This window comes from Apiospora hydei (genome assembly GCF_038363865.1).
Source record: "Apiospora hydei strain CBS 114990 chromosome Unknown utg000008l_segment0_segment0, whole genome shotgun sequence".
Taxonomy (NCBI): domain Eukaryota; kingdom Fungi; phylum Ascomycota; class Sordariomycetes; order Amphisphaeriales; family Apiosporaceae; genus Apiospora; species Apiospora hydei.
Window position 1 is genome coordinate 3516423 of NW_027117367.1, and position 12604 is coordinate 3529026.

The window sequence follows — 12604 nt, forward strand, 5'->3', positions numbered from 1 at the left end:
CCAAAGCATCAGTTGATCCTCCCCTCTCAAACCACCAACCGCACCTTCAACTTGTCCCCTTCCACAATTTCCTCCCTCCTCGCCATCAGCTCCTCCATATCCCACGTCGCACTAACATATCGCCCTGCGAGCCACTCGCGCCGCTCTCCCGTCAACCACGCCACCGTCTCCGCCACGAGCTCTGGCCCGTCTGTGAGCCCCGCGAGCGTCTTGGCCGGCATTCCGTCCCGCGCCAGGTCCGTCAGCACCGCGCCCGGGTGCACCGAGTACGCCAGCAACCCCTGCTCCTGCTGTCCGGCCTCCACCATCAGGAACTCGGTCAGCTTCAGGGCCGCCAGCTTGCTGGTCCCGTACGCGCTCGCGTGGGGCCGTAGGTTGTGCGCCGCGACGCTGTTGATGTTGATCATCTGCCCTCCGCCCGAGGAAGCGACGAGGAGCGGCGCGAAGTACTTGCTCATCAGGTAGAGCCCCTTGAGGTTCACCTCGAATGTGCGCCACCACGTGTCTGGGTCCGACTCGGGCATCGAGAGGGCGGCCGTCATGTAGCCGGCATTGTTGACGAGGATGTCAAGACGACCCTGGAACTCCTCGCGGACGAGCGCGGCGCATCTCTGCACGCTGGCCTCGTCCGCCACGTCGAGCTGGTGCAGGATGAGCTGCGGGTACTCCTTGTGGCCGTTCGCCTTGGCCGCGCCCAGCAGGTCGGCGGCCAGGTTGCCAAAGGCCTCCTCGGAGATGTCGGCTACCGCGATGCCCGAGGCGCCGGCACGGGCGAAAGCCACGGCGATGGCGCGGCCGATCCCGCGGGCGCCGCCGGTGATGAGAACGTTGTGGCCGGCGTGCTGGGACTGGGTGATGTAGGGGTACGGCTCCGTGTGGATCTTGGAAGTGAAGTTTACGCCTGTGACAATTGACATTTGGGGGCCGATGTTAGTGCTTCACTGACTGGTGTTTTGAAACGAAGGGTGAAGGGAGGGAGAAGGATGACCCACCATTCTCGGGCGCCTTTGTCGGGTATGACGACATTGTAAACGGGATAGATGTATGTTTGGGTCGGAACGCCTCTGGCAGTTTGCGACGACACGCCTTGGCTGCTTGATATATGTATGTAGGCAATTACTATTCGCATATGTCACCATCGGCGATTGAAACGACGACCAGGACGGTCATCTGTTATGTCCGATTGACTGCATGAGCCCCACTGGTGGGTGACCTTTGCTACTTCTTCCCGCAGGAAACACGTGAAACACGCTCGTTGTATCCTGCTGGTTGTTTTCGTACGATACATCACATAGTCATTGAACTATCTACAGACCAGGTGATCCACTTAGATGCAACATACACCAAATCGTACTGCGAAGACGACATTATGCTAGTGGTACCAAATTGTCTCACCCCGGATCGGTGTTGCAGTACGACACAGTCATGCGAGAGCATTAGCAAATCCCCTCGGGCATACCACAGCCATGAGTCCTCAGTAGCACTCCTCAGAAACTTCCCGTGAGGTCCACTACTTCCAGATCCTCTTCATCTTCCTCGGGCTTGATGCGTTTGCGTCTGGACTTGACCGAGGCCTCATCGTCCAAGCCGAAGGCATCGCAGCTGCGCTCCCGTTTGACAACCGGCTTCTTCTCCTCTTCTGAATCCCCGCCTGAAGCGAGTGGCGGTGATGGGCTTCGCGCGACGATGCGCTCCTTCTTGAGCGCCTCTGAGTGAAGATGATTAGCAACCACAGAGGCAGAGAGAGGTGTCGAGACCTTTCTTACCTTTGGAGCGGTAGTGGAACAGATAGATCGCCATCTGGCCGTTGTCCTCTTTGAGGTACTTGACCCATTCACGTGGTCCGAGGGCGTTGCGGGAGGGCTTATACTCGATGGGCTCTCCCTCGTCGAGGCTGTGTTGGGTTGGGCTGATTAGCAGTAGTCACTATCTTACAGCCAACAGGGATGGATAAGTACTCACCCGGCGCCGTGGGAGATCTCCCTACCCTTCAAGGCCTTCTCGGCGATGGTAGTAATGCCCTGGTCATAGGAGCTGCTAGGTGCACCAGTCTTGGAAGGGAGTTGCCTGTCATAGATCTGGACTTTGACGCGCCACACTTCCACCTTCAGCACGCCGAGGTGCTTTGCGATCTCCTTGTCCTCTTCAACTCTTTTCTTGTCGGCATCGTCGACTAGCACTTTGGTCAGCGGGTACGTATAACAGCAGACGATAGCATCAGGGGATGGGATTAGGTTGCATACCTTTCTCGACCTCGGTAAACACAAATTTTTGTTTGTACCATTTCTTGGTCGATTGGTTGTACTCGACCTGATTTTTCAGCTCACCAACGAAAGGACCAGAGCGCGTAGCCATTTCCTTGATATGGGGACGACGGTCGCACAGGTTGCCGCCAATGTAGAACTTGAACTTCAGCTCGTGGTCCTTGTAGCCCCAGTCGTAGGTGCTGTCCACCTTGTAGCGGAAGGCGAACTCTTGGCCGTCGAGGCACTCGATGTAGACGGACGAGAGGAAGGAGTTGTGGTTGTTAGGAACCTCCTCCAATTCGGGATCGGCATACTCTTTGGCCGGGGCGCCCGCGACGGCGATGCTGATCTCGACGCCGGGGACGTCTTCGATGACGGTCATGTTGGTGGTGTTACACGAGATTGAACAGCAGATTGAACAACAACAGATTGCACAAAAGTAAATGGTTGTTGAGAGAAGCCAGAATGGATCGGTCAATTGAGCCCGTGCGGCGATAAGTGAATTGAAAGCTCCAATGTTGCCTGAACGCGTCTGCCTCTTCTGCAAGATGGAAATTGCTACGGTGTTGCCCGGCAATAAGTCACCCTCTGCATGTTCCTTCCCTCAGCACGTCATTGGCCGGATTTGGGCCATAGGCCAACTGAGGCCGTCAACTGTTCACTCCAGATATCGGCCATGATTGTTGACTTATCTAACATGGGTGCCGTATTATATATTATCCTGGTGTTCCCTCGGTGCTTTGGTGCTTGTTTATCAGAATCAGGTATTTTGGTATCACAAGATGGAACTGTTGTCTACCGAAATGTCTGTCCTGAAAACTAACCTGCCTTGGAAGGCTTCATTGCATTGCAGGAATGGACATGATTATATGATAGATACAACACAGCCATGACACCGACACCCTCTCCATCTCATTTCAGTTGTTGAGAATGGCTGGTGCAATCTACGAAGTGCCTAGAACTAGATATCCCTATCAAGACACTTCCATAGTCATCTCCTGGTTCAGACCTAGTCAGGTTCTTCGTACTGCTGGCATCATGGAGAAGAGATTTCGAAAGCTTTCGACGCGTATCATAGAAAAGGATAGGGGGTGAACATTGAAGCAGAATCATGGGACCAGACAAACTCTTCGCCCTAGTCTAGTACTTTCAAAACGAGTGAGTGGGCGACGCCGTCCACGCGGCTATTGCTGCCGCAACCTAGCTAGCTATATCCTCATGATAAATTCCCGACTCCCTGCTACACGTAGAGTGATCTACTGCGAGCACTACACCATCCACCCCCTCCCTTCTCCCCTCAAACCGACAGAACAATGAGATCGCCAAGACATGTAATGCACAAGTACCCAAAATGACAAGGAAAATAGAAACACAATCTAGCAAAACAGAAACAAAAGAAACGGAAGCTTAAATGACGGGCAGCCTCCAGAGCCACATTTGACACTATTAGACTACAACAGAGTCGTCAGTCTGAAGAATCGACGCCCCGGTCCAACTGTGGCCGCAAACAACCCATCACAGACTATCTCCTAGCTGTCCTCGCTCGATCTTAAGATTAGAACTCGGAGCAACCGGCTTCATGCGGCGGCGAGATTGGGAACTGAATGGGAGTGTCGTCCATGAGCTCGCCCAACTGTAGCGTGCCGCCAGTAGGCATATTCAGATAGTCCGCAGAACTTGAATTCCGTGCAGCCTGCTGCTTACTCGGCTTGCGCACCGGTGGATTCGGGAGCCTCGACTCCGACTCGAGACGGTCGAACAGCTTCTCCATCAGGAAGTGGATCGTGCTGTCCGCCTGGCTGACGTCGGCCAGTAGCTCGCGCTGCTTCGAGTTCCAGACCTCGCGGAGCAGCATCACGGCCTCCTCCTGCGGGTTGTAGCGGTACACGCTGCTCGGACGGCGAGTCCCGGGGAAGATAATGTCCCATATCAGGAACCACTGCTCCTCGTGCGACTTGTTGTGCCCCTTATTCTGCATCAGCCGCTCTTTTTGCTCTTCCGTGACGCCCTCGAAGATCTGGCGGTTGCCGGCGTGTTGTACTACTTGGCACTTTACGTCTCGGGCGTGTTCGTCTCGCTCCCTGGCGCTCAGGAAGATGTCCCAGCAGCGGGCGCAGTAGAAGTCGGGCGTTCGGTGGGTTCGGTTCAGATGCTGCTTGACGTCGCGCACGCGCTTGAAGGTGTACTTGGAGCAGTCGCGGTGCCGCAGGGGGTATCGCTTCAAGAAGGGACATGCGAAGAGCTGGTCGTCGGCGGTGTGTTTCGCTTTCTTGTTGCAGCTGTACCGCGATTCCGTGTCGGAGTCCGAGTCGTAACCGATCGGTTCTTCCTGGGGACGCTTCCTGGTCGAGCGGATTTGCGCATACGATCCCATGATGGGGCTTTCCGCGATTGATGATACAACTGAAGGGGAGTTGCCATAGTTCGAGTCCGGTGAACATGTCTCTGACGGTGGTGGTACTTCAAACATGGGCATCTCAAAATCAAAAGAATAGTCACCATCCTTGTTCTCGTTAAGGGAACAAGACGGGAAGCCTGTCCCGATAGCCTGGTAGATGCCGTTCTGGTCAACGATCTCGGGAAACATTTGACTGAACCCCGTAAGAGGGAATAACTTTGACATAAACGAAGGCGCTTCGCAATATTCGACTTCAGAGAAGCCGGTTGGGAAGCCAGGATAAGATGAAACATCGTCCCACGAAGCTTCATGGCAATCAGTGGCTGCCCACCGAAAACTTGCATCAGCTAGATGCGTTGTGTTGATGTGGTCTGTCCTCAAGAATCGAGTAAGCGGAAATTCTTTGCCGGTGAGGTCACGGCCAAATGAGGACATACCTTCTCCATCTGATGTATGCTGCTGGGCCTGTTCGTCCCGTAGCGCTTTCGCACATGGACAATGACAGGTTGTGCCTGTCGATTCACTGCCACCTGATAATGTTACTCCATCGATCTTGAATTCTTGCTCGCTCGTCGCCACTGCCGATGTGTATTCGGGTGCCATCATCGCGGATATGTTTGACTGGGTGACTGTCGTAGGTAAAGTTTGAGATATAACGTACGCTTTGGATGAAGCTTCCGAGGAGGCCTTGAGCGATTCCAGGCTCCGAGGTATCTCGTCGCCTAACCGGTGATCTCTCTGTGATTCATCGTCTTCCTCTTTTGTCCCTTCGGGTGCATGTTCGTGCCTAAGTGTACCGGAAGAGCCAATCGTCATTGTCTTCTATCTAACGCCCGTCTTGCATCGATGGCTTCGGTATGCTTTGAGGTTATCACTGGAAATTCGAAGACAGCAGCTGACGCCCTGGATATCTCGAGGGCATACCGATGTCACGTACTCCGTAAGCACTAGCCATAATATCCTTTTCCAAACACGGTGGGCCGACTTTGCACCACCATAACCTTGCATTAGCTTCTAGCCGCAAGGGCGGGCTCGCATTTTGGAACTCATGGGTTAGCGTGTACCGACCAGCTGATTTGGGAGCCGTACATTCCCTGACGCAGTGTGCCTTCGGGGTTGCAGTCCGGCGTTTAGATGATGCCTTGGCAATCTACACATCTGTGTAAGTCTGCCTTGTGTCATCATCCGCCTGTAACCTATAGGGATGCGCCACGCTCGGGTCACCGTTCTTGGCGTTCGCCTGGCCAGTGATTGGTTCAGGCAGCGACACGGGCTTCCAGCGCTATGTATTTGGTGAACAAGTCAAAAACGGAGGGATACCACTACATCGTTTGCAACGGCCTGCGTTCTTCTAGAAATCATACTATGTCGCGTTGCTTTACGAGGTCTTCGCATTTGACATGTCGTAAGTCGAGTGGCTGACGGACAGGTTGAAACAGCTCACATGAAACTTATATGTTCCTGTAAGTGTGCATTTGTGATGTTTTATTTGTTTCGCGGTTGATATGTAGCGCGAAACTTTTAGGGAACACTATGTACAATATCGACCCTTGACCCCTCATGTACCCCTTTTGTTCCAACCACCATGTATGAACTCTCGCCAGTACTACGCCCGAAATTGCTTATCGAATGTCCGCAGTGTCGATGACGCAGAACTTTTGCCTTTCTTGGCTTTCTGATGCGCGCCTTGTTGCTGAGACCAAGGAAGGGTCTGGTTGATCGGGGAAGAGGCATCCTGCTGCCAGTCTTCCAAGCGGTCCCTTCGCATGGAGCTTGCAGATCCGTCAGCCAATTAGCACACAAAGGTCACAGTGCGAGTATCTGCAAAATGCCTACCTCTTCTCGTCCTTTCGGGAAGATCCCTGGCGTGTATCTTGACTTTTTGTCATCTTGGTATGGTATAAGCTGCTGCCTCGAGTGTTGGGTATCGTGATATTCAGACTGAGGACGTGAGTGATTTGAAGGAAGCGGATCACGCTTTGCAAGAACATGTTGGAATCAAACTTAAGGCAGCCGCTCTAGATAAATACGCAAACTCCATAATGATTCTCTGCGATTGAAGAAGTGGCTATTCGAGTTCGCTGTTGCGAATGTCTTCCAACACCTTTGTGATGGGTGGTGGCTAGTCACCGCGATAAGGAACCCTCACACTTGGGTGCCGGGCTCTTCAGATTAGCGCAGATTCGAACGTTTCGCGGGGAAGCTGACCAAGTACGTATTCGCTGCAGTTGCGCTCAGCTCTTGTTTCTTCTTGGTAATGTAATTCTTGGAAGATCGTACCCCATTATCGCAACGATACCTACGACTTGACACTGTACGCAGTTTCCGATGTTCGCAAGTGTGTAGAAAGCCAGGGTCCGCTGACAGGGCCCGAGAGGACCCTATTGGTGTCACAGGCTTAGCCCCCCCTTGGCAACCCCATGGCACGCCCAAGGCACTCCGTCGACTAGGCCACAATACGATTCTTCAACCCCGGGAAACACCACAGTCGCATTATGGAACGGGCAAAGTAGAAAAACCGCCGGTGCAGGTGTTGGGTCGCGAACGAAGCCGTCTCATACACAACTGCAGGCTCACCTGGTAGCCGCACCTAAATCTAATTGCTGTGATGGCACGAACAGTAGAAGGGTGCCCTATGGTTGCCTTGAAGGTAGCCTTGAAGCTCAGTCCGCCTAGTCTGTCGTACCGGGCCCTCGGTCGTAGTTGTGCCAGTGCATGCAAACTGGCTGCATTCGAAAGTACATCGACCGACCTCCACACGCTACCTATCTGACCCATAAAGAATCTCGACATCGCGAACCCTTCACTTGTTTCTACTTCTTTTTTGTTTAATCGCCCATCATGGTATCCAAGCCACCCAAGCCACGACAAATCGTCGCCAGAACGCGTAACTTTGGCCACTTTTTAGGTGGTGCTGTAACTGGCCTACTAAAACGAAGCTTACACGGCCTCTCCCGCAACCCTAATAAGAAGCTCAAGGGGATGCCTGGGTTTGAACGACTGCAACCGCCGGATGGCGGGGATGCCCTTTCACCTAGAGGCCCAACTAAAGGGTCTCGGCCTGGTCTCAACCATCTGGAACTACAACTACACGATCTTGACAACTCATTCAACGTCTTGCGTAATCTCCTCGTGGCGTACTGGTGCTACTTTTGGTGCCCTCAAGCTAGCAAATTCGGCTCGGAAACGGATTTTGCCGAGTCATTCCTCGAGAATTATCATTGCATCGTCGAAGCCCACAGTTCATGCGAGGATGGCGCTGGCTCTGGCTCTGGCTCAGGGTCCGGCGGCACGGACCCGACTACGTTTGACGGTACCACGGCCACTAATTCGTCCTGGAATGCACCCCGCAACTCTCAAAAAGGAAACGGCAAAGACAGCCAGGATCCAGATCGTCGAGGCAACAAGTCGCAACGCGGCGGGACTTCGATTGTGTCGGCTGGCCAGGGAGCTCGGCAGCTTCTTTGCCCGTGGTTCTTCCAGGGCCGATGGGGAGAGCTCTGCAGCCACAAGTGCAACCGCGTCGGCGACGTCAGGCAGCACATCTTCAGGCGCCACCGGCAGCCACTCCATTGTCCAAACTGCGGCGTCGTCTGCAATTCCGAGCAGACATACCAGACGCACATTACCCAACGAACATGCATCCCAGCGGCATTCGATCATGCTGGAGTGACCCCGGATCAATGGTCGGACATTTGCGCCCGCGCCCAAGCCCCGCCGCACACCGTCAACGGGGGAGAGGAAGAGCGATGGTTCCAGATCTGGGACATCCTCTTCCCCGGACAGCCCCGGCCTCGTTCGCCCTACACCGACGGCTCCATCTTCACCATGAGAGTGGGCGACATTGCGCACCGTTTCTTGGACGAAGGTAGAGCGTGGGACCTGATCTATGAGCTCATCCCCATGGACACACCAAATGTGCACCCGAATTATCGGCAAGAGCTGCACACTCTCTTCGAGGACCTGTTGAGGAGGCTGGTCGCACGCGCTGGAGAAGAGGACAGGCTGCACGGCTTTAGTCGCGCTCCCTGACAGGCAGGCCACGGCTTGCGTAATGTTCTGAACGATTGCACGGAGGAAACGATAATGTTCTCTTCTCTGTATATATATACCGTTTCCTTGTGTACTTTAGATACCCAAAGTCCTGCAGTTAAGCGTGGACATTCAATCCATGGAATTTTGTTTGAGTCAATTCACCCGGCCACACCCGGCTCCCTGAACCGTGTGACGACAGCCCAAGCGCCCGTCGGCGAACTCCCGCCCTATACGAATGACAGACAGCCCCGTACGTTGACAGCAACCTGACAACCATCAATTTCTAGTTTGCTGCGACACGGAAAGGGAAAAGGTCATTTCGGCTGGTCCATGTGACCTCATTCTTATAGGACCGCTTGCTTACTACCGGTATGTTGTGAGCAGTTTGTCGCGTTGCTTTGCTCTGCTTTGCTTGCGTCGAGAATCCAAGCGCACAACGGTGCGGTTGACCCCTCAACAGCACGAGCCTGCATTCAGCACATGTGTGCGATCGCCAGTCACCGTAGGGCTGATGGTAACCCCCTTGCCCCCACCCTCAATCACGAGTGACTTCGTCCTTCACCGATTCCGGCTCCCTCAGCCCTGCCGTGCCTGGGTTCTCTGCTGTGTTGACTGTCACCGAAAGAACTCCGATCGCCATATAAGTCTTGATGCCATTGATGAAGCTATTCATGTTCTCTTGATCTGTCAGAACCCCATGCCTGCAAACCACAACCGGAGCAAAAGCACAGTCGGGCCTGCCCGAACCGACCCCGCCAACAGCCAACATTAGCGCATTTCCGCCAGGGTCAGCACCCAGATGGCCGCAACGCGTTCCGCTATCGACCATGAGGCTGCTCAACACCTCGACTTTCCAACTGCGTCGGCTGACTGAAGGAGAGCTCGCGCCGCCGTATGCGGCCCTTTCTCACTGCTGGGGCACCGACGAAGTCGTCTACGACGATTTACAAAACACCAGCATAGACTGGTCACAGAAACATGGCTTCCGGAAACTCATGGGCGCCTGCGCCGAGGCCGTCCGTAATCACCAGCTAGACTGGCTCTGGGCCGACACCGTCTGCATCGACCGCTCGTCGAGTGCCGAGCTTTCCGAGTCCATCAATTCCATGTATCGATGGTATCGCAATTGCAGCATCTGCCTTGCCTACATGGGCGATGCGTGTCCGTCGAGTTCAATTGAGGACGCACTTGAAAAGTCCCAGTGGATGCGGCGGTCTTGGACTCTGATTGAACTGATCGCCCCTCGACAGTTGCACCTTTTCAGCGCAGACTGGTCATTGATCGGGACCAAGAACTCGCTTATCTCGACTCTCTCGCGCATCACCCAAATTGACCAAGCCATCCTTGAAGATGCCGATACGTTGAGCGACGTTTCCATTGGAAAGAGAATGTCCTGGGCAGCGCAGCGTACGGCGAGTAGAGTCGAGGATGTCGCTTACTCGCTCCTCGGCATCTTCGGTCTGAGCATGCCCGTCATCTACGGCGAAGGGGAGCGCGCATTCATGCGATTGCAGGAAGAGCTGCTCAGAACCCTCGACGATGCATCTCTTTTCGCATGGAAAGCGACCGATGACCAGCAGTACCGCGGTCTCCTTGCCAGATCACCGTCCGAATTTTGTCATTTCAGACTTATGAAAAGCGACACCACATCGTGGCGACTGCCAACCGCTTTGAGACTGGCCTACACAACCCCAACCCTGACCTGCAGCCTTGAGTCAAATGGATTGCACGAAGAAGTGCATCTACCACTTTCTGATGTTTCCAACACACTCCAGTCCTATGGAAGCCTGGGTATCAGACTGTGCATGTGGAATGGACGCTTAGTCCGGTCGAGTCCCCAGCAACTCTTCTACGTTTCTAGCAAAATCTCCACCGGTACGCAGGAGATACCTGTAAGCCGGCATGTCGATGCTAGGGGCTCGAGGTTGATCAGCCAGTCCACGACGAACCAGCGACAACAACATATACCCCAGCCTTTTCAGTCACAGCCGGGGAGCGCTCTGTTCAATAGGGGTTATCTCCCCCTTTTCAGCCGGTTAAGCATGACTACGACCCCCAGGTTGGAGGTGGTAAGACAGACTCTGAGCTGACAGGTCCCGTTTGGTCTATTGGCGCTGGATCGTCCACAGGCATGGATACCCGCCCAGAGACCCCTTAAGCTGCACGATGGCGGAAGAGGAGACATCAAATTCCACTCCCAGATGCCATCACTCTTCGGCAACCAATGGCCCAGAAGACGATGTATCGGATGATTCAGGTGACTACGAGTCTTATCTATTTCTTTCCCCAGTTATGGAGGGTGAGACGATGGAATTGGACCCCCCTTTTGCAGAGGTGGTGGATACATTGGCCACACTGGCAGCGGAGCGCTTTACCTCCTGGCTAACAGACTATTCGGCCTCCGTTACGTTAGCTCAGGGTATAGATGCCCCTCCTAGTAGCAAGCGGCTCAAGGCCGAGTGTTTTCTTGAGCACACAAAGATTGAGTCAAGGGAACTGGCCGGAGAGGACGACACAGTGATTGTGGAAACGCCAGGGTCGAGTTTATTCGCCTGTCCCTTCTACTTGCACAACAAGATTCGCTATCTCCCTTGTCTTACCCGCACTGACCTTCGCACCATCCGCGATCTCAAGCAGCACCTATGGACGGCCCATCGCCAGCCGTACTACTGCCCAACCTGTAGCAGTACGTTTCCCCGAGCTTCGGCCCGCGACCAACACATCAAGGATCGGACCTGCAGTCTACAAGAGTGGAATGGCCCACCTCAAGGCTTGTCAGAGGCCCAACTGCAAACCCTGGCGACGCGCTGCAAGCCCGGGACTACAGAAACAAATCAATGGTACGACATTTGGAATCTGGTCGACACACCAAAGGCAGATGATTCGTCTCCACAGAACGCACCCTGGACTCCATACCTGACGGGCAAGCTTGAGTCAGCTGTTTGCATTACCCGAGACTTCTGGGCGCAAAGGGGTAAGTTTGTCATTGCCGAATTCCTCGAGCAAAGGAACCTACGGGACTACCACGTGCCCGATGAAGAACGGAACCTTGCGGCCCTGTACCAAATCACCCTCGACAGCGTCATCGACCAACTGGTGCAGCTATTCAAAGACGATGACCTCCACGTCGAGCCAAATACCACCATGAGCAAGCTTCTGTCCTCTCTCCGAAACTTCTGTTCCAACTGGGTATAGTGCCATCGTGAGGGTAACCAGCAACTGCTTCACTTCTTGTTGCGGCAGCCAATGTCTAGATAGAGTAGATAACATATTTAGTAGCCTGACTTTTAATCCTAGTATTACCTATTTTTTCCATTGCCAAATTAAGAAGTGAAGATCTCTGAGGACTTCTCATCTGAATTCGAAGTGCCTGGCTCTCTGTGGCAGCATTAATGCCAAGATCGACGTCCAAGTCACTGGTCAAAGAAAACGTAGCCCGTATTCGACATCTGGCCACGCAAGAATGTGGCGTTGCAACCAACAACCACTTTCCCGACGAATTGTTAATTCCCAGATGGTACCGAGAAGACACGATGCAACACGCGCTGCTTATTTCCGGGCGAAGTTTTGGGTACAAACGATCACTTACGCCGTGTTTCTGTCAGGCAGCTAAAAAGGACACTACGTTCAGGAAAACATTTCATGGTGGTTGATGTCAGCTGGGCTCGTGAGAGGCAATCTCGAACAACCCCGAGCAACATGAGCTGTGATTGGGCGCTGGCCCCCTGAGCACTGGAGATCCGTAAAGACCGTAAAGATTGAGTGCACGGCCCGTAAACTGTTTACGACCCGTGCCAACCCTGCCACTCGCTGTAAGTCGGGTCTTGGCGTGTCGTGATTGGCCAAGCGCCGGTCCTCCTAAGGCTAAGCAGCCGGCTCCAGGCCGCCATTCATACAAGCGGTTCTGGCAATATTGCAACAGGAG

General features: G+C 54.0%; 6 protein-coding genes across 6 annotated transcripts; 3 read left to right on the top strand and 3 right to left on the bottom strand.

Moving 5' to 3' along the window:
* Positions 1-26: 26 nt before the first annotated feature.
* PG997_011692 (uncharacterized protein) lies at positions 27-917 on the bottom strand (the record flags this gene model as incomplete). The annotated part of the gene is made up of 1 exon (XM_066816007.1): positions 27-917. The coding sequence occupies one exon, from the start codon at positions 915-917 to the stop codon at positions 27-29; it is 891 nt and encodes a 296-aa protein (XP_066665297.1).
* A 570-nt stretch (positions 918-1487) lies between these two features.
* Positions 1488-2628, bottom strand: PG997_011693 (uncharacterized protein; the record flags this gene model as incomplete). The annotated part of the gene is made up of 4 exons (XM_066816008.1): positions 1488-1708; positions 1767-1894; positions 1963-2173; positions 2244-2628. The coding sequence occupies 4 exons, from the start codon at positions 2626-2628 to the stop codon at positions 1488-1490; spliced, it is 945 nt and encodes a 314-aa protein (XP_066665298.1).
* A 1173-nt stretch (positions 2629-3801) lies between these two features.
* Positions 3802-4833, bottom strand: PG997_011694 (uncharacterized protein; the record flags this gene model as incomplete). The annotated part of the gene is made up of 1 exon (XM_066816009.1): positions 3802-4833. One exon carries the CDS (start codon positions 4831-4833, stop codon positions 3802-3804), a length of 1032 nt encoding a protein of 343 aa, XP_066665299.1.
* A 2652-nt stretch (positions 4834-7485) lies between these two features.
* PG997_011695 (uncharacterized protein) lies at positions 7486-8676 on the top strand (the record flags this gene model as incomplete). Its single annotated transcript, XM_066816010.1, has 1 exon — positions 7486-8676. One exon carries the CDS (start codon positions 7486-7488, stop codon positions 8674-8676), a length of 1191 nt encoding a protein of 396 aa, XP_066665300.1.
* Positions 8677-9506: 830 nt separating this feature from the next.
* On the top strand, positions 9507-10314 carry PG997_011696 (HET-domain-containing protein; the record flags this gene model as incomplete). Its single annotated transcript, XM_066816011.1, is given in 2 exon segments — positions 9507-10296; positions 10307-10314. The coding sequence occupies 2 exon segments, from the start codon at positions 9507-9509 to the stop codon at positions 10312-10314; spliced, it is 798 nt and encodes a 265-aa protein (XP_066665301.1).
* Positions 10315-10971: 657 nt separating this feature from the next.
* On the top strand, positions 10972-11874 carry PG997_011697 (uncharacterized protein; the record flags this gene model as incomplete). Its single annotated transcript, XM_066816012.1, has 2 exons — positions 10972-10978; positions 11069-11874. The coding sequence occupies 2 exons, from the start codon at positions 10972-10974 to the stop codon at positions 11872-11874; spliced, it is 813 nt and encodes a 270-aa protein (XP_066665302.1).
* Between the last annotated feature and the right edge of the window lie 730 nt (positions 11875-12604).